This window comes from Acipenser ruthenus, chromosome 11 (genome assembly GCF_902713425.1).
Source record: "Acipenser ruthenus chromosome 11, fAciRut3.2 maternal haplotype, whole genome shotgun sequence".
NCBI lineage: Eukaryota > Metazoa > Chordata > Actinopteri > Acipenseriformes > Acipenseridae > Acipenser > Acipenser ruthenus.
The window spans coordinates 43,337,269-43,359,172 of NC_081199.1; the positions used below are offsets into that span (position 1 = coordinate 43,337,269).

General features: G+C 37.7%; 1 protein-coding gene across 4 annotated transcripts in view; it reads left to right on the forward strand.

The window, feature by feature from the left end:
• Positions 1-21,904, forward strand: part of LOC117426632 (tyrosine-protein phosphatase non-receptor type 4-like) — a 59,243-nt gene that overhangs the window by 12,086 nt on the left and 25,253 nt on the right. For 2 of the 4 annotated variants that reach the window (XM_059034072.1, XM_059034071.1), the window contains exons 2-11: positions 4,751-4,905; positions 13,430-13,537; positions 14,705-14,747; positions 14,848-14,926; positions 15,339-15,383; positions 15,548-15,600; positions 16,907-17,027; positions 17,353-17,440; positions 18,623-18,711; positions 20,626-20,689. In XM_059034072.1, the coding sequence (XP_058890055.1) occupies positions 4,768-4,905; positions 13,430-13,537; positions 14,705-14,747; positions 14,848-14,926; positions 15,339-15,383; positions 15,548-15,600; positions 16,907-17,027; positions 17,353-17,440; positions 18,623-18,711; positions 20,626-20,689 (828 nt within the window). In that variant the 5' untranslated portion in view covers positions 4,751-4,767. The other 2 variants (XM_059034073.1, XM_059034074.1) reach the window with 2 other exon arrangements.

A 21,904-nucleotide genomic window follows, 5' to 3' on the forward strand; every position in this document is an offset into this window, starting at 1 on the left:
ATCATGTAGCATGTTGTCTGGAGTTCTAATTGGAAAGGGACTCAGTCCAGCAAAGAGAACCTGCTGTAGTCCTTCTGTAGTGGAGAATAGGTCATGATCATGTAAACTGTTTTCCCCATACCACTGGGAAATTTATCTTCCAAGTATAATATTTTTAATTGCAGTTGGCTTTGGTTGTTCTCAAACTGACAGGGCGACAGTAGTTTGTGGAATTGAGACAATGTCGTACTTGCATTTCTGAGGTAGTCTTCAGAGTTGCAGAGGGGTTTATGCTGCTGGATTACTGCCTACTTGTTCAAAGCAAAAAACTAAATTACGAAGAACTTTATAACGATTTATCTATCTTTCTTATTTTATTTTATTTTTTTTTTGGGGGGGGGGGGGGGGAAGCATGAGCTCCTGTACATAGTGTGTATGTGTTTTGAGGATTTCCTGAATGCTTCCTCTGAGCACCAATCTGTTTGGTGTTGTACTACACTAGGTTGTGATGCTTCTCTGGCACTGTACTGTGCGCTGTAATGGGAGAGTTCCAGAGTGGGAAGACTGGCATTGCTCTTCTGCTTGTGGGTGCAGTGCTGGTTTAGAGATCCCAGTGAAGGTTACAGGCTAATACAAACTTCCTTTGCAAAACAATTGCGTATTCACTCATTACATTCACTGGCAGTTTGCATGGCTTCCCTGATGTCGGCACACTGCACTGTAACTGGGTTGAAAAGCCTTTTTTTTTTCTTTTGGCTGAAAATGTGAATGGAAAAGAAACTAAAGTGAAGGACACTGCTTTAGCTTGTTTATGGAAAGGGAATTCCTGCAAAGGGAAATGGAATTTGTCATGGTGGAAAGCTTTTTTAATACTGTACACTGCAATGATCAGAAATCGCTGAGTTCAGCATATTGCAATCTTGAATTCGGCATACAACAGGTTGAAACACTTGTGCTCATTTACAGAGACAGTAGATATATCATTTTATTTGAAGCAACTTAAAATCTGTTGTACATATTGTTTTGATATATGCTGTTTTCTTGTAAAGACGTCAACATATCTGAATTTTGTTCATCGCAGTTTTCTTTTGAAACTTCTCCAATCACATGAAAATAATTGTTATTTCTCATCTTGGTTTGACAAGTTTTCAAACTGTCTGGAAACGAGTAGCCATCGCACTGATAAATCAGTGAAATTGGTGGGGTGTGGGATTTGTAGTTTTTAATGTGTCATTAACAGTGGGCAGTTGTACACCAATAAACTACATTCCCAGAATACATTACGATTGAGCTACTGAGTTTAGATATGTGTCATATTTATTTAGTTAGTTATTTATTTATTTTAATTTTTATATGTTTTATACTGTCAGCTAAAAAGATTCACATTTTATTTTTTATAGTCAACCTTTAGGAGTTTCTAGTGGCACACTCCTTTTTAGTCGCACTGTAGAGCCGTTATGTTTTGTTCTCTGAGAAGAATAGTCGCCACAGTTATTATTACTGAGGTGTACTTGCTGTTCTCTGTGTTATTGTTTTCTGTAAAACCTTGATATCCTGTCAGTTAAGAAAAGGCTTAATGCTAAGTTTGTTTTAACGTTGTCTTTATTACACTGGCCAGAGACCCGCGCTTACAACTGGTATTGTCATATTTTCTACATTTTCTTTAAATTCTCAAATTAATAAATCGAAACCCGGGTAGTAAAAAGAGACCCAGGTAGTGTTGGGTAATTTAAAACCTGTGCCGACCTCCTATATATATATATATATATATATATATTTTTTTTTTTTTTCACACATTTCCTATATATTGTTTTTGTAGCATAACTTAAAACAAATGTCCCACTACAGTCTCAGTACTGGAAACCCATTCTTCCCCCAAGCTGCCACTAAAGCAATAGAGCTACTGTATGAGTAATGTTTATTCTCTGGACATTTCAGCAGCTCCTCACTTAACTGTTCTGCCATATAGAGGAAATAATATTGTAATGGGCTTTCCGGAGGGCCCTTTTGGAAGTGCATTAGTCTTCCTGCTATTGTGCGCTGGTCCATGTTCAGTGAGAAATGACTTTGAAGTAGAGAGACACATTCCTGCACCAGCATGGTTTCCTCTGAGTCGCGACCCACGAGTCACGCTCGCTGTGTGGATGCTGATAACGCAGGATTTTTTCTTTATCTAACACTTCTTCCAGATGCATTGAACAAGACTTAAGTTTTTAAAAAATGACTATACTGTATGTAAATTGAGTTTTCAGAATTTGCGAAAGTTTACTTGCAGAATACATGTTTTCTTTTTTTACTGCAAGCTTGATTTCCTTAGTGATGTAAAACTATCTTTAATTACAATTATACTATTTATGTGTTGGGCATTAAGAGTGACACTAGAATGAAACTTGAGTTGTGTCCCATCCTGTTAGTTTAGGTCTTTTGGGACTTGAAGCAAGCAAGGTTGAATTGAATGGGTGGGCTAGTGACATCACTAAATGGGGTGTGTCAATTAAAACGGGGTTATAGTGTCTGTCTTAGTAAATATATACATGTCTGAGTACGCACTTGATTGGTTCAATTTTACAACCTCCTATTGATTGGTTTAATATTACAACATCTAAAGTTCTTGTAGCTCGTCTGACAAACTAAAGTTTGGTACTGCTCTTCCCGCAGCTTTCAGTCTTGCTCCCACCCGTTGCCGCAGCCTTCAGTTCCACTCCCATCTGTTCCCGTGAGATTTAAAACTCTTTAATCCCGGTCCCACCCATTCCTGCCAGTTTCATTTCCGTTTCCATCCATTCCCGCAAACATAAAGAAAACTGTATTCCCGTACCGTGAGAATCCTGCGGGCCCCCCGCCTGCCCGTCCTGATGTCACTCTCTGTTGGGCATGTGTGAAAGAGTTATGTGCTGCTGCCGTACATGAATGAAGTTTTCTACTTTGTTCCCCATCATGACTCCAGTCCAGAAGAGCTTTGACTACATTGTAGATGAGCTACAATAGCATTTTAATTGGAATGACGAGGGACGTGAATACTCGTCCTCTTCTTGTATATTTAAAAATCTAGCCTATGGGTTGAGTCTTACTGCTATGTTGTATATTGTTCAGGCTTCAGTGGGTCTGGCTTCAGTATCCTGCCCATATACTTGTATGTAAATGGTCCTCTGTGTATCTTGGCACAAATCTGCAACGTCCTAAGTATCTGCAGTATGTAGTAGCATTTACTACAGAGTTTCCACACAATAATAATTAATTTGGTTAATTGATTCGATTTTCAAGTCCACAGAATGCATTATAAAATGTGGCAGGCTTATTGATTTGTAAATCTTAAAACAAAAACTCCTTAAACAAAGAGTGGTACAGTATACAACCTTCGACCAATCAAGGTACTGGGGGGGGGGGGGTATATCCCCCGCCGCCTGGGACAGCATGATTTGCTGTTATACTTTTTCCCCATTGGACAAATTGTTCTATTTATTTATTTATTTATTTATTTATTTATTTATTTATTTTTCCTATGTTAGTTCTGTTACTAGAAAAACACGCAAGTTTCTGAAAACTGACTTGCGGAAGTCCTACACCTACAAACAAACATTTTAACATCCCATCCATAATTCTTCTGATTGGCTAGCTGTGGAAAAAGCTGATCTTCTATTGGTTACAAAGAAACCCAGAAATAGCTGCCTGAGGGCCTCTGGCAAAGCACAGACTTCTCTTTTAAACTGAAGGTATTTCAAGTTTTTTGTAAATTGGCAAATAAGTGATGCTGCTTTTTTAATACATGAACCTGACATTTAAATGCAGGCAGAAGCTATTTTTATATTTGAATAACTCAGAGTATTGCGTATTAAAGTTGTACTGTTACTTACATTTACTCACAAATGTGTTTCAAACTGCACTGAAAGAAACATTTCCTTAAAGTATGTTATAAATTGGTTGAGGAATCTTTTGTGTATCTTGAAGAATTTAGTGAACCCATCAAGCTACAAGGCTAGATCCGCCCCTGTTAATCACTAATTGATTGACTGTGTTCACTGTTAAATACAATTATAATCTTACAAGTTATATTCTACTTTTTTATGTGACGGGGAGGGGGCAAGTAGATTTTTAAAAAGGACAAGTAGATTTTTCTGGCATTTTGTCCCTTGGACAAGAAGTTTTTTTCAACATTGCACACCCCTGGTACTGTACTGTACTGTACACTCGCAGCTAGCACACAATCTGTTATGACCACAAATATTCCAGCAGTCATTTGGAAGTCGTCGTCTTTTTTTTTGTTTGTTTGTTTTATCCACTTAAATTGCTTCCAAGAACAAAATTTAAAATGCAAAGCCTAGCCACCGGGAACAGTTTTCTGATACATTCCAATGCTCTGGCACATTACTTTTCCACTGTGCCTCCTCAATTACAGAGACATTTCAGAATACATTTCAATCCGCCACTTTGCACATTATTTTAAGTTAGACATACAATGCCAGAATTCTAATTCTCACAAAGATTTGCAGCATGGACAGCTGTACAGTAAGACGGTCTCTCCTTTTTCGATGTACTCATCATGCTTATCACTTGTGTTTACAGTAATCTTGAAGTCTCTCTTTATTTTTTCCAACAGTATTTTCCCATTGATATATTTTGACCTGATCCTATATTAAATACCAACTATTGGCAAGAAATAATTTAAATAAATAAACTGAGAATGTAGGAATTATTCTAAAATGATGCACAGTAATAAAACTTGAGTCGCTTTGCAATTGTTATATCTGCAGTCTCTTGTGTTGTGTTGCAGACCTTGTGTGGACAGTAATGACCGCACGCTTCCGATTGCCTGCCGGCAGAACCTACAATGTACGAGCATCGGAGCAGGCACGGGACAGACAGCACACAGAGGTGCTCTGTAATGTACTCCTCCTGGACAACTCTGTTCAAGCTTTCAAAGTTAATGTAAGTATCTCACATGTTTAAAACTACTACAGTTCAATCCGTATTCTAAAATGATCCTTATCTACAATGTACGATCATCGGAGCAGGCACGGGACAGACAGCACACAGAGATGCTCTGTAATGTACTCCTCCTGGACAACTCTGTTCAAGCTTTCAAAGTTAATGTAAGTATCTTGCATGTTTAAAACTACTACAGTTCAATCCATATTCTAAAATGATCCTTATCTACAATGTACGAGCATCGGAGCAGGCACGGGACAGACCGCACACAGAGGTGCTCTGTAATGTACTCCTCCTGGACAACTCTGTTCAAGCTTTCAAAGTTAATGTAAGTATCTTGCATGTTTGAAAGACTCAAATACGTGCCCTGTTAATTGACTACTACAATTCAATCCATATTCTAAAATTATCCTTTCCTACCAATTGTTATAATAACGGAATGCGTACATTAAAATATACAATGAAAATGGTTGAATCTTCTTCAATTTAGAAAGCCTTGTAAATTATAATCCCAGTACTCTATGATCCGCCAATCTACTTGCAGCAAAGGGTTAACCAGAACCCTGTTCTACATGCAGGGAACGTGTGACATGTACTGTATACCGTATAAGTAGTTCACAAGGGACATGAGCTCTTCATAGTAAAATGCTTGTCATTCCATCGTGAAGCTCAAGAACAGACTTGCACAAAAATTCATAGTAAACATGATTTTGAAATGTACCTCCTAACTCCATGTATGGGTGAGTCGTATTTATGAGGATTCGAATGCTAAGGCCTCCTGTGCACCTTGGTTGTAGGGCTATCACGTGTGTCTGCTTCTGTGTGTGACTGACTAATCTGTCCAGCTCATTTTTCAAGGATCCGTACACTTGTCATTGCTTTGCATGTGTGCTGTTCTTATTTGCATGTATGAAAGATGGCGAGTACAGAATTGAAGCACAGTGTACTTTTACTTGAATGTCACCTTCCCGTACCACAGCTGGATAAACCACTAAACATGTTTCAGCATTTCTTTTTGCTTTGTTAACCATTAGATCATGACACCTGGATCTACAGTGTATACATTTGTACATTAGTGAGTAATAAATAATAATGTACAACACATATTTGGATGATGTGTAAAGAAGTTCAAGTGAATACCGATTAAATAAAATAAAATAATAATAATAATTGGTGAGGCATCCCTCCATTTAAAACAGTGCTTTACTGTACTTAGACCAGTAAAAAATCATCACAGTACATTTTTTTTTCGCCTTAGTACTGTATCCTTTTCAATGTTCTGGAACATTTGACATTGTAAACATGTGAGACTTAACCCAGGAGACTGAATGTGAAAGTGTGTTGAGTGTTTGTCTTCACGTAGTGAACAGAATACACGGTGCATTCACAGTACAGTAGATGATGATGATGGTGTTTCAGCAGTATGATGATTCCCCCCTGTCAACAAAATCAAAAGAAGGATTTAGTAAACAAAGGCATCAGATTTAACTGGTAAGAGTTGAAAAGCTTTCATGACAAGCTCATAGCAGAACCCATAGTGACTGCCAGGCGTTTCTGCTGTGCTTTTGTTTTCATTGCTAATTGTAGCTCCAGTGGTAAAATCTGCAGCATCACATGCTTCATTTGTAATTGCTGTGTCAAATTTCTAGCACTTGTAACCCCTCTGTCCATAGACAGGGAATTGTACATCTGTATGTTTGTTTCCTTACCTCGCATGCATTTCAAGAATAATGGAAACAATTAAAAATGCTACAAATGTATGTAAATCATTTCTCAATAAAACAAACACAGATTTTGAACAAGGTCCACTCAGAATTCAGCTAGTGCAAATACCCTCTGGTAGGAATACATCTGAATAGTTTTCACCTGGAGCAAAACAAATTGGGCGTATTGTGAAATAAATGTGTGTCCTGTTTACAAATACATACCCCAGTTAAGCACAGTGCAAGTCATATAGACTGTAGTGAGGTTGTAAAAGAGGCATGCAAACTAATTCCAAATACAGTACACTACTGTTCAATGCACTTCAGATTTGGAAAAGTGTGTTATTATAAGGAGGGGTTATTGTGAAGGGCCTTTTGAGCATTTCCCAAGCACTTCTTTTATAGCGGGTCACTGCTGCCTACTTGAGCTCTTTAGGGAATAACTAAATACACAGCATATCAAGGCTAATGCTGGATTTGCACCAAACATCTGGGTTGGTTGTTTCCCCATCATGTTCAACATTACTTTTTAATTCAGGAACTTGTGTTGTATGGAAAAATAAAAGTATACTGTATTTACCAAGTTGTGCATAACACTTAATTATTTTGAAACCTTGTTTTCTGACTGTACATGTCATATACATTGACTAGTTAGATCTGTGGATCTACTGTGCAGTTCTTGCATTAAAGTACAGTGACCGTGCTCTTAGTAAAGCTGCATCCACACTGGACAGAGCTAAGTCGCCGAATGTCAATCCATACCAGACGCGACTTGGAAACGATCCAAAAGACTGGAAATAAATACATGACCCCGCCCACACATTCCTATTGGATGTACTAGAGATGGGCTGTCCCATTACAAAACAGGTCTTGTTTGGTTACCACCCTGACCTCCGGCAACACTGTTGTAAAATAAAGGTTGGACTTGTAAAATCTATAGATCAGAGTTATTAAACATCCCTGTATATCCAACAGTTTTATTGTTATCATCACTATTATTAGTAGTAATTGTACAGTTGTAGTCGTAGTATTTTTTTTTTTTTTGGTGCTGCCAGTAGTAGTCTGATTATTGTTATACATTTATATATAGAACTTACTGCAATCTCAGTTGTGTTTCTTTACAAATTCCTTCTTTAATCCTTTTTGTTTATTAACTTTAAGTATTTTGAAGTGCTACATTATTATTATATTACGTTTTGTTGTTAAGCAATAGGTAATCATTCACCATCTTCATTATTAATATTTTTACTATTATTAAAATCTGTGTTATTATGCGCAGGTCACCACTTACTTTGTATTATTATTTATTTTTATTTAGTTTTTCCTTTTAAAACAGTCCGGTGAACTTGACAGAAAATGCTTTATTTTCTGTCAAGTTCATAGCTTAAAATTAGGTCACATGTTCAAGTAAGTTGTGTGAATGCAGGACCTTTTTTGTGTAATTTTTAATAGCCAGCAAAAGTGCACAGTTTTCATTTAAATGCTAGATACGTAGACTGCATGTATCAGAGGTCATTTGCGTCCTAGATGCAAAATAAATCCATTGATTTAAGGTACACTCCAGTCCTGTAGGTGGCAGCAATAAGCCTCATATTTGGCTTTGTCAGCAATATTAAGTTTATTTACTTTTAGGCGCTGTCCACACTACATAACTGATCTTGAACAGTACTCAAATTTTTTATTTTTTTTTTAATTTAGTCGTCGCCAATTTTTAACCCCGGTTTTCTCCCCGCTCGCAACCCCCCCGCCGACTCGGGAAACGGCGGCTGGAGCACGTGTCCTCCGAAACGTACTCCTGCCAAGCCGTCATTTTTCACACTGCGGATCCACAGCAATGCTACCAGACCTATAGTGCCGGAGGACAACACAGAACTGGCGGCTCCACTGCAGAACCACACGCGCCCTATCGGCCACAGGGGTCGCAGATGCGTGGTGAGCCGTGGATTCCCCTGCCGACCTAAGCCCTCCCTCCTAGGCAGCGCTCGGCCAATTGTGCGCCGCCCCCTAGGAACTCCCAATCACGATCGGCTGTGACATAGCCTGGATTCGAACCTGCGATCTCCAGGTCTTTATTTTAGTTATTTGCTGTATATCGGTTTCCTCTGTCTATGTTGGATTTTCTTAATACTGTTCGGAGAGCTGTTCTTTCAGCACTATGAAATGAACTTAGGAAAGTGACAGTGTGTTGTTATGGTGCATAAATAGTATATTGACGTAGGCTCATTTCCAATGAAAGTTTGCTTTATCAGTGTTTATACCTGAAAAGTAACTAACAAAATAATTGCAACTGCATTCATAGTAAAAAAAAATGTGGAAGTTTGTATTCCAATTCTACACACGGATATTTGACCTGAAACAGATAGCCAATCTCTGGTCCTCGCTGATAGCCTCTCTGTAGTTGGTTCTATTTTTGTATAAGTGCGGGCCAACAATCTGCAACAGGTCTTCAGATTGGGTTGTCGACATACGAAAGTAATGTCTGAATCTGGCACCATCTAATTTCAGTTCTTGGACTAATCTATGGAATTCACCTATAGCTGATCTTTTTCTTAGGATGTCGTACATGGCTGTTGGCATCCATATTTTAAAGTCTACCACATGTGATACAGTAAGCCAAATAAATAAATATGCCTTGACTATACCAGGCCCTGCAACTGAAAAAAATACAGAAAGTTAAAACAAATAAAATAATAATAATAATAATAATAATAATAATAATAATAATAATTTAAAAAAATGACTGTAAAAACAACACTCGACTGTGCTGTTGATGTTGCACAGTTGCTGTTCACGTTGTCCAGCATTCAGCACAGCACCTGCTTAGGAACAGTGCAGTTATGCATGAAGTACAGACACACACACAGATGCTGCTGGGAATCCAAACAGTGGAGGAGAAACACTACCCTTCCATTGTTTTTAATTCAAAACACTTACCATCTTGATGGACAGGAATGCTGCTCTAAGATGAACAGAACCCATGCTCGAGGAAAAAGAGAACCAAAAGTATGAAAGAAATCTTGAGGCACGTAAGAGCGTGTTGGGCGTACAGGACAGGTCTGGTCACAGGGGTTGTGCGTTTGTCTTGTTATGCCTTGTGTGTTTCAAAACCTTAAAACAGGTACAAAAACCACACGCACCTGCAAGCAAACGGGCATGTACGGTTGCAGTCTTTCCAGTTTATTTGGTTGGAAATATATACCTGCATTACATTTGTGTCCCGAACACCACTACAGCAAAATAAATAAATACAATAAATAAAAAAATACATACAATTGAACTCCTAGGGGCATCAGTTGAGCCCTGTCCCAACGAGACTGTGGAGTCAACAGCACCATCACTGCTTCCTCACTCACATGAGTTTCCTTAGAAGTTTTTATCAGAGTACTGACCAGGCACAACACTGTTTAGTCTCCAGAGAGCGTCTGAAGATAAGACTCCAAGGCTGTATGGCTGTATTGTACAGTACATGGGAATGCATGCGGATCATTACGGTTTACAGCAGTGTGTTTGTGGCAGTGTTTATATGAAAGGGTTTAAATCAGCAAGGACCCAAGTGATTCAGTTCCACTCACTCCGTGACCTTGGGTAAGTCCTGTATTAACCAAGACTCTGGAAACAAGAGGCCTGGTCAGATTGCCCATGTAATACATTTCCTATGTAGTGAACAACACAGTGGAAAATCTAAACCATGGTGCACTCGGATGGACCAGAAAGTACTGTAGCTTTGTATCTGATGAGATAAAGAATCAGATAATGTCAAGGGCTAAGAAAAAGCTTCTTTTTTTTTTTTTCTATGATTTGCACGGTGGTGAAAAAGCAGATTTGGTTGTGTGTTACATAACATCTTAATATTTTAGCATTTTATTTGGGCCATTCTGTGCAACAATATGTGTCCATGTGTCAACTTATTTCAGTGATATAGAGACTTTATATATGTAATATAATTGTGTAATAGGCACATTGCCCTTCATGTCTTGATTTTCATCATGTTTATGACCATTTAAAGTGGGTGATCTTCAAGTAAGCAACCTCGACCCACCCTCCTCTCCAGTTTCCTCTCACTCAAGCAGCATTTAATGTTGTGTTGCTTCTTTTAGAATTAAAGAGACAGCTGGGTTGGGTGCTTGCTATAAAATGCTGCAGGACTCAACTTCCAGTTTTGAAACCACTTCAGGCAAATGGCACTGCAAATAACTGCTGGGAAGTACAGCTAAAAAATAGCTTGAGGGCATAAATACTCCAGTCAGAAGTCATTTAACTGGTCTTATTTCCTTTTCTGACAATTTTGGTTTCTTCCAACATTTTGTTTTGTATGTATGATACACACGTTTACCTAATATAAACCCCTTTTTTAATCATGCTTTGGCTGGTTGGATATTTAAGATATTATTATTTTTTTTAATCCTGCATAGCCAGGGTTTTAAAGAGCGGTCTGCTAAATTTTGTGAAAGAAAAAGTTTGTGGAAAAGCAGTGGCTGTCTGTTAGATGACAGTCACTGCATGTGCAAGGAAGCGCTAGTTACAGGTGTTGGAGCAAAAATGAGTTTCCTCTAAAGCATTGAGTCAAAGAACAGCATATCAAAATAACCTCTAGATCTTTGTGAAGATTTGAGAGCCATTATTGTTTTATAACAGGCCAGCAAAAAAAAAAAAAAAATCAAAACATATATGTAGCTCACAGATCTTACACCAGCTGAAAGAGATCCAGCAATAAAGACTATTCTTAAACCTGATCTCCAATTCAGAGCGCAGTCCACTATTTCAGGCATAGCTCAATCCATTGATTCAGGCATCCAGTTTCACACAGGCAAGTAAGCTCCACCCTGACTGATTTACAATGTGCAAGTTGGCTCCGTGACTGACTCTTGAGGAGTGTGTTACTTTATAAATAGCAGTTGTGCAGTTTGTACACATTTCAAATTTGAATCCCATTTTTGGTATGTTTTTTTTTTTTTTTTTTTTTTAATGGCTGAACAGTTTGTATACGTAATATATAAAAAAATATTAGAGTATACCAATTGAGAGTTCCTGGTGTTGGCTGATCTCACTACTACACACCTACTACCCTCTCTCAGTATGTTTTTATATTATTATTATTGATTTCTTAGCAGACGCCCTTATCCAGGGCGACTTACAATTGTTACAAGATATCACATTATTTTTTACTTACAATTACACATTTATACAGTTGGGTGTTTACTGGATCAATCCAGGTAAAGTACCTTGCTCAAGGGTATAGCAGCAGTGTCCCCCACCTGGGATCGAACCCACAACCCTCCGGTCAAGAGTCCAAAGCCCTAACCACTACTCCACACTGTCTTAACCGCTATGCACAAGAGCCAGACTCATCTGCATTACAGTGTCCCCCACCTGGGATTGAACCCACAACCCTCCGGTCAAGAGTCCAGAGCCCTAACCACTACTCCACACTGCGTTAACCGCTATGCACAAGGGCCAGGCTCCTCTGCATTCGTGTTCAATTTGATCATTGAAAGCAAACAAACAACATTAAATGACAAATCATTTAGGGACCTACATTTTGTTTTTAAGTACACAACCGTATATTGAAACATTTTAAAGTGTTCAAATGTAACATCCTGTTGGTCCCTCCACACACTTGCTGTGATTTCACTCCCCGTCCCTCAACACTACTGTGTGCAGAAATTCATTGAACCGTTTAAATAACATCCAGGGACTGCGAAATCGCTAAGCTAGTCCCCTATATAGATTCCTAGAACAAATGAGTGGAAGACATTTAAAATGCAATCCAAGGAGGGTCACAATAGGGTTGTATTTGCCCTGTTTCTGTATGAAGTTTGTTTTGAAATTGTGTCTGCAAACAATATATTCCTTGTTCTGGTAGATAGCAGAGTAATAAACAAATGTATTCTAACTTTATATGATCTAAATTAGTAAGGACTTTTTTTATATTGAAACATATTATACATCGTTTTTCTCGCACAATGTTGCTGGGACTATACTGTACCGCATTGCTGAATGTTAATTGGTTCAGACACCACTACTACAGTAGCCTGTGTTATCTTCAGTCGGATTTTACAATCTGTGACATCTAGGTTAAGCTGTCCCCACTTTAAAGAGGGAGATCTATGTCTGCAATTCTTACGCACAGGATAACACACAAAATATCTTTTTGCATATATTCCGGATAAAAATATACTAATCATTAAGGTGTTGGTATCCTTTGTGTCAATGATAGCAGCCAGCGAAAGCTTTGACCATGGTAAATTCTGATTGTCTGATTTATTTACATACGGTACAGTCGAGCTGTCAGGGCTGTTTTCTAAGCAATGTCAAATACTATCCAAGTCAGCTCTGTGTAACACCTTGATTATTTGTATGAAAACTGCATCTTGTCGCTGCACATCCTGTCCTCCTTCAGCCATTGCTGTAACAAGGTATTTTCAGACTTAATTACCTACCTGCCATATACATGAACACAGCATTGCAAACACACTGTTACAGAGCAGACAGGCGGGCAATTGTTCATTTCAACATGAAGCTGTGAGAATCCACAAGTGTATGAACGTGCTTGTTGCAAAATGGCAAGAACTGTGAGAATCTCATAAAAACTGACCAGAGAATGGCAAGAAAGCCAGCAGCAGCTTCCACCCCTTGTGAATGGACAATAATATATTCTGAATATTGGTGCTGTGGGATCTTAAAGAAATATTATCCATGAATCAGAGCCCGTATTATTGTACTTGCTGTCCAGGGGAACATGCATCCACAGAAACGCATTCTGATGGCTTCAGTTGCATTTATTCAATAACACTAATTGTTCTCTGTTCCTTTTCTTTCAGAAGCACGATCAAGGACAGATCCTGTTGGATCTAGTCTTTAAACATCTTGAATTGACAGAAAGAGACTACTTTGGATTGCAGCTGGCAGATGATTCTACTGACAGTCCGGTGAGTCGCCCTGTTGTTTTCCAATCATCCCTGGTTTCAGTGTTGTGTGTTAATCCACTGTGGTTAAACATGCTGTACGTGTCAGGAGCTCTGGATCGCGTCCAGTCAAGCTCCAGTCTACCGTACACAATGTGCTAATGTGTTGAATCTTAATCCGTTCATTCTAACATGCACTGAGCATCCTAGTCTCACTTGCTATCAAGCCTTTTTAAATAACAATATCCAATGTGTAGTATGCATTTTTAAAATTACAGTATACTGTCGGTCTTGTGATTGGGGAAATTAGCTACATTTCAAGTGTGTGTGTGTGTGTAGTGAAGTGTTTCATAATGATATGAAAGACACTTGTCATAGAGAAATTAGACTCACTTGTATTACTTTCTGTGATAGTGTTTGTGAAGTACACAAACTGCCAGCATTTTAATCAATTAAAAAATAGTCTAGTTTAGTGATTCTGAAAATGGAAATGGTAATTAGAACCGTTACGTCATGGTTTCTAGTATGCTGCTAGCCTGTTCTATAAGAAGCTGTTCTTGTTAATGGCTGAACAGGTTCAAGCAAGTATCTTAAAGGGGATCATAAAAACCACAGTCTCTTGTGAGTTATCAGCTTTATTATAATTGTGGGGCTTGTTATGTACAGTAGGTGAAGTAGTGATCTACCGTTTCATGGAGTAATCTCTATTGCTGAATATAATGGACCGCAAAGGGTTAATGTAAAATGCAGTGTTTATATTATGTTTCCACCGCACAGTGAATACTGTACTCTCATTTGCACCTGTTATGTCTAGATCTGATTTAAGTGTTTGATTTTATCTGTAAATGTTAGCTGTGGTTATCATTTTTTAAACAATTCAAACTTTGTAATCTTTGACTGATGGTAATATACAGTGCTACCTTCAGCATGAGTGTCAGCATAAACCATTGAGCATCTTGAAACGGAGGGTGAAACCAAAGTAAGTGCTTTCACATTGAATTGCTCATTAATTAACTGCAGCACATACCACCAGTATTGCATCTAATACAAATACATTTTTAAAGCTATCATTTTAGCGAGGGGATAATGACTCTGACAGTTATCTGGGAACAGCTCCAAGCATACCTCAAACAGACAGCCAAGAGTTGCAGGATTTCTTTGCTGACTGTTTTCATGGTAAATATTTTGCAGAGGTGGCTGGATCCAAACAAACCCATTAGGAAGCAATTAAAAAGTAAGTTTCCCTACTCTTACTGTTGCCCTTTTTAATTAAATTACTGGATGTAATTATAATATATACTTATACCAAACATTTTTTATTGTTTACATTGTAGGGGGATCTCCTCATTGTTTGAACTTTAGAGTCAAATTCTTTGTAAGTGACCCAAATAAACTACAGGAAGAGTACACAAGGTAAGTCGATATAAATGATTTCCCTTTAGAGGGGGTGGTTGGTATACTGATGAGAAGTAACACCTAGACTACACTGTCTTAACCAACTTTAAGGAAACAAACCACACTGAGTATATCTGCAGTCAATCTTTGGAAAGGACAGTTGTGTCTGGGGGTTGTCTTTTTTTGCATTGAAGTCTCTGTCTTCCCGGGGTTAATAGATTTCTAATAGGCTCAAAAGGCTGGTGAAGGCAATGCATAGTGAGCTGTCATCTTCTTTTCATGTGAAAGCCCTTACAATGTATACAGGTAATAAATTAAATTGGGTAAAAGACTGGGGAAAAATAACAAACAAATAAATAGAGGAACTTTAGAAACATGGGAATTTGTGGTGTTAGTTTGACATTTCATGTATTGATTGTTCCTTTATTAGGTACCAGTATTTTTTGCAGCTGAAGCAAGATATTCTCACTGGAAGGTCAGTAAAATACTTTAAAGTACATGAATCTGTGAAACACTGCTTGATTTTAATTTCAACGTGATTCATTATTACACACTGTAGCCTTGTTTTAAAGTTTGAATCACTGCATGGTGATGCTTTTAAAGTGTTTTCTCAATTGCTTTCTTTGACCTCCTCTTAAGGTTACCTTGCCCGTACAACACTGCAGCGCTTCTGGCATCCTATGCTGTTCAATGTAAGTATATCAAACTTTGAAGTTTAAGGGAAGCTGTGTATTGCACATTTGTGTAGCCATATGTGTATAAATCTTTCATTTTGTAAAATGTACATTATCACTTTGTATTTAGTGTTTTTTAATTAGGTTCCCAAATTTACTGTGCCGCCTTTTCTATTCATGTACAAAGAAAAAACATACATTTAAATGTAAAGTTCCAAAAAGCAGAAGACAGTTGTGTGGTTTCGTGGGGACAGAAACACTTTTGCATAACAGCACAATGCTTAGACAGTCTGTCAATTCAATTTAAAATGAAATCCAAAAGAAATATAAAATATAAAAGTAAAATTGCAGTTTGCAGAATGCCTTCACGTTAGAAGTGACCTTTTTGTTTCCCAGATGGTGACCTGGTGTGTTAAGCAATGCTCACGTTCACTCTGTGTGCTCCAGATGATGCTTTAACCTATTTGTGAAAGACAGCGTATGATAGTACAGTGTCACAAAAAAATAATTATACAGTAGAATGTGAGACGAAAAGACAAACGCTTGGCAGCAATGAAAAAAATATGCTGTATTGTATGCACTAACTGTGCCCCAGACACCCTCTGATGAATAAAAAGATGCTGCACTGTATGCACGAACTGTGCCCCAGACACCCTCTAATGAATAAAAAGATGCTGCACTGTATGCGCGAACTGTGCCCCAGACACCCTCTGTAACTGGGCACAGTTCTGAGATGAACGTCTTAGGTCAGATAATGAAGCACAGTTAACCCTTCCACTTAATGTTTACAGTGGTTCATGGACTCTGGTCACTGGCCATTGTTTGTGGATTTACCTGAATACCATCACTGGGGAAAATGCAATTGAAAAAATGCTGGAGGCAAAGCACATGTATTACTAAGCTTTCAATTGTGTGGGTATCCTTTTATAGCAAACCTGTATTCTCGGTGGGGTTTAAAATGTGGAATTGGTATATAGGTCAAAACTGAAGTAGTTGCAGCCTTCCCATGTTATAGCCTCACATGTCAGTTTGTGTTTGACTTTTTATGGTTTGCCACAGTTATTCAGATTTACTATTCTTTAATTGTCACTGGATATGGCGGTGGAAATACCTAGTGCAACAATAATATAGATTTAGGTACAGTAAATCTTAGTGTCAACCTCTTAGTGTGGTCTCTCCACTGCAGAATAGTATGAGGACTAGAAAAAAATAAATGTTTATGCGCATTGGTCTTGTCCATCCCGATGTTAATCCATTTGTTCGTGTTATGTTGCCTCCTACACTTTGATCTAATTTAAGTAACGCTGCCTGCTTTGTGTTTCAGCTGAACTGGGAGACTGTAACCAGTCAGAGCACTTGCCTGGCTACCTCGCCGATTACTGTTTCATCCCAAACCCTCCTCAAGACTTTGAAAAGGAAATTGCAAAACAACATCAGCAACACAAGTAAGGCTCACACATGAGTAAAAAAAGCATGTGTCATGGAACCACGGCGCTTGATGTTGTGAGGACATTCTTAACCACTTCTAACACACTGCTGCGTTGCTGGAGTAAACAGACAGACGAGACTAGACCGTTCATATTTGAATAGTAAATGTTCTAGTTCCAGACAATTGAAATACTCTGAAAGATTTCATCTTGGTGTGTTGATTATTTTACGGAGATATAGATACACAAATGATTGATTGATTGATAGTGTGTTGTAATAAGATGTGTGTTTTATGGTTTGCACATTTTTTAAAATTTGTTTTGTTTTGTTCTGTTGTTGCAGAGGCTTGTCTCCAGCAGAGGCAGAATTGAACTATGTTAATACAGCGCGCACATTAGAATTCTACGGAGTCGAATTACACTATGCAAGGGTAAGTGTTCAATGGGCCTTTTATCAAATCATGTGTGTGTGTGTGTTCTATATATGCTTTTCCATTTGTCACAGCTGATCTAGAACATGTATATACGTTTTAAAAAGCCTTAATCAGTGGGAATTGTGCTTCCCTAAACAAAACCATGTGTTATAATACAATACATCAAACTGTAAAGGGTTTATTGGGTTTCATTTAATACATGTAAGTTCCCCTCCTAAAATACAATTTGACTAAGTTTGAAGCTTAATTGCGTCTAGTAAATATCAAAATCCTATCAACGAGGGGACCCCCAGAAAACAAGACTGCTTTGTGTCCTTTGTCATAGTAGAGAGCGATTGCTACAGTTGAGTGTATGCTGGCTGGGGCTAGTGAGGGCTGCACAATAGACAATACGGCACTGGACATTGGAATATGTCATTGTGTCTCTTCATAAATATGCTGATAGCTATGTAATCTGATGCCTTTGAAATTCTTAAGAGATGACAGCTTGATATGCAGTAATAGGACATGGAAAACTGACCTAGCATTAAGAGTTAAGGTTAACCAAGAAAGAAGCGTCTGTGTGATGGGGCTTATCACAATCCTTATTTTTATAAGTGGCATGAATGCAGTGACTGTTAACCTAGAAGATTTCTTCATTGATCTTGGTTTCACCAGATGTTTCCCTGTTTTGAAAATTGTTCAACATAAAACAGAAGATATTTGAAAAATAGAACAAAATTAAAACAAAGTTGCCACCAGTAAAATATGTTCCCACTGAGACTGCCCAAACAGAAAGCAGTAAGGCTGTCTTAAAATCAAGGCTTTTAAAGCATGGTGGATGTCCCTTTCCATCAACAGGGATGGGAATAAGACTACCATTGCATAGCAGTTTGATCCATTCCTGGTTTTACTATGAGTTTAATAAGACACACCTCAGCTTGTTACCTACACACTGTAGCTAATCAAGCTTCTAGTAAAACCTGGAATGGGTGACACTGCTGTGCAATGGGAGTCTTTCCGCCCCTGATAAATTCCAATGGCGTGTAGGAGCAGTAACACACGTACTGCTCAGTCCTCAGTCCTGATGTGCATTTTTATACTATGCAGATATGTTCTTGGAGGCTGGTGTTAGCGGTGTTATGCAAAGTAACAAAATTCTGAATTAACAGTTAATGTTCTGTTTTCAATTGTTTTCAGGATCAAAGTAACACTGACATTTTGATTGGAGTCATGTCAGGAGGGGTTGTAATTTATAAGAACAGGGTACGAATCAACTGCTTCCCATGGTAAGAATATATATATATATATTATATATATATATATATATATATATATATATATATATATATATATATATATATATATATATATATAATATATATATATGTTTTAAATGAGCTATATGTTCACATGTGGGTACTCTCGCAATCAACTTTTTTGAAATGGGCATTACAGGGATGGAAGTAAGACTCCTGTTGCATAGCAATTTCCACTATTCCAGATTTTACTCCGAGCTTCATTAGCCACAGGTGTGTCTTTTTAAAATGTATAGTAAAACCAGGAATGGATCAAACTGCTATGCAGTGGGAGTCTTACTTCCGTCCCTGCATTAACTTGCTAGACGGTGGAGCTGCAGTAGGAAAGGCATTGATTGCACTGCACTCAGATACAGTGCCTCCTACCCTGACATGCCACGGCTCCACACACTCCTCCCAGGTACTGCCGCTTCAAGAGGTGGAAAAGGGATTTCCTATCTGGAAGGCAAGATGTTGTGGCATGTTTTGTACTCGACAGCTAATCTGCTTTTAGAACTCGACTGCCGAGTTCATGCAGCAGTACATTTACAAGTTAGAGAGAAGAGTCTGATATGAAATATGCAGTTATGAAATGCTTTTTAGAGCCCCTCAGATCCACTTAAATATTAAACAAAATACTGAAATGCAATAGACCCCTGGGTGTTCTGTCAAATGCTAATTATATGCTGCCGAGCAAAAGGAAGATAATGAGGGAACAAGAACCTCACATTCGAGTACAGTGTACTGTACAACTCCTTTCCATACTTTGATTTCATGTGATTAAAAACATGTGATCTTAACAGGCAAAACAGACATTGGTTCTATATAAACTGTACACAAGATTCATTCCAGTGTAGCTCTGTCTTCTGAATCACTTGGGAATCAAAAATATTAGACACTGAAGAGTGCAAGTTTACATTCTAATTGAGAAACAAAAATGATTATTTTAGAGTTCTAAATGTCCCCCCAAGGGGCCCTCCTACATCCTAATTGGTATCTATTAGAATAGTTTATTGTTTAAAGTTTTATTTACAAAACAAAAAGCTGTTTTGGGATGTAATAATAACGATGAGATCCTTTCTTGTGTGCTGAAGTACCACACTAGAGAAATGTGTCTGGGTGCTGGGTGGTATTTTTGAGATCAGAGGTGAGCCTAAAAATGAGGTCATTCTTACAGGAACTCTGCAAGTCCGCACATACAGCCAATCAGAAGTTTGAGTGGCATGTAAAGCACTACTTGCAGACAATGCAGGATTTCAAATGCTGGTTTGTTACAAGCCAAAAGATTTGCAAATGTGAATTAGCCTGGTGGTTTCCAGTGCAGTGCTTTAAGTGCTAAATCCCTGCCAGGATTACTTTGCAACAGCTGCTTCCCCAGCCTGGCATGATCAGTGGCAGGGACCTTGAGCACCTCATCACACACACCCCAGATCCTATAAAGTGTTCAGCAAGCTGCAGTCCTGTTTCAGTACAGCCACTTGCCAGGGTGTCTCGTTTATACCAATGCATGGTCCATAATACTGCTAGCTGTTTAAGGTTTTATTGCACTGAGTTTACCATTGGAACTAGAAATAAAGTTACTGCCTACCTTTTGATGTGAATATATTAAAAGCCTTCAGAATGTTTGTTTTGCATTGTGGTATGATAATATTTCAACCTTTTTGTTGTGATTTATTATTGGTAAAAATTAACTTTCAAAACTCTGGCATTTCTGCTTAAAATATTTGTTGTGGTACCTACTGTGGTGTCCTGAATCTGATTTTTAAAGAAAAAAAGGTTTTTAAAAATCCCAAACAGTAGAGTTCCTAGTGTTAATATTTATAGTCTTGGTTTAGTATATGAGTGTAGTGGGGGATCATTTGCATCACTGAGTGTCTCTTTGTCTGTGTCCCCTCTTTTATCCAGGTTGAAGATTGTAAAAATATCTTTTAAATGTAAACAGTTTTTTATTCAGCTCCGAAGAGAACTGGTGAGTAAACATCTAACCTAGTGGACAGCTAATTATTTTGGAAACACTAGCAAGTCTGTAATTCCTGATAACCTGGCTGCGATCTCTGAAAGCAATGTAATACTTCTTAACAAACTGTATTCCCAGCAGAAGGATACAACGTCTAAAATGAATCAAAAATAAAATGAAAATGTTCTATTTTCATTGACATACAGTCGGTGTCCTTTTCTTCAGGCACTTTGTGTGACACATTGGAAAAACCTTCTGTACTCTTGCTACATGTTTAACTGAGCTATCTCTGAAGTAGTGAACTTTGAATGAAGTTTTTAAGTGAAACTAGGTCTTCGGTGTCCCCAGTGGAAGACCTGGAAATGCATGACTTTAATAATGCAAAGGACACAGGTTTTGAAGCAGCTGGTATGAAAGCTGGATCCAATGATGTCATGATGCATAATTTAGATTGAGTCTGGCCCATACTGTGTAAGTCAGACCTACGGGCTAGTCGAAGCTGAGCAATGATAATGTGAAGATTTCTATTAAAATACATTACGTCATTTATTATATTATTTTACTGGGATTTTTTTTTCTTTCTTTGTCTTCTGTATTTAATACACCTTGAACAATATGCCAAATTTTTTTGGTCCTAGTAAAGTACAGTATGCTGTGGTGAGAATAAGGGTTTGCTAATGTGACAAATGCTTTTGAAATGACATTAGGTCAAAAGGGCTGGGGGGCTCCAACAAACACTGGGGCTTTTCAAATGTGATTTCCCTTCCTATGCTTAAAATCTGCTGTTTGAAATTGGTTTGCAGTGTAACAATGTGTCCTATTCACCAGACCTGGGACAAATATAGTTGTATTTGATATTTTATTTGTAAACACCAACTATTTCAAATAGTTGAACTATTTCGATATATATATATATATATATATATATATATATATATATATATATATATATATATATATATATATTTTTTTTTTTTTTTTAAATATTCAAATATTAATTGAACAAAGTCAAATAATTTGAAAATATTTTTAAAAAATTGCAGAAAACAAATACTATTAGAAAATATTTAAATATATATGTATGTTAGTTGGGGAAAAAAAAAAAAAAAAAACATCTTCAGCTATTCCCAAATAGTTAATGAATTATCAAAAACTAAAGCCTAATTATTACCCTAAATGTATAATTATGTACCCAGTCTTGCAATTACCACATAGTGGTTGAGAGGG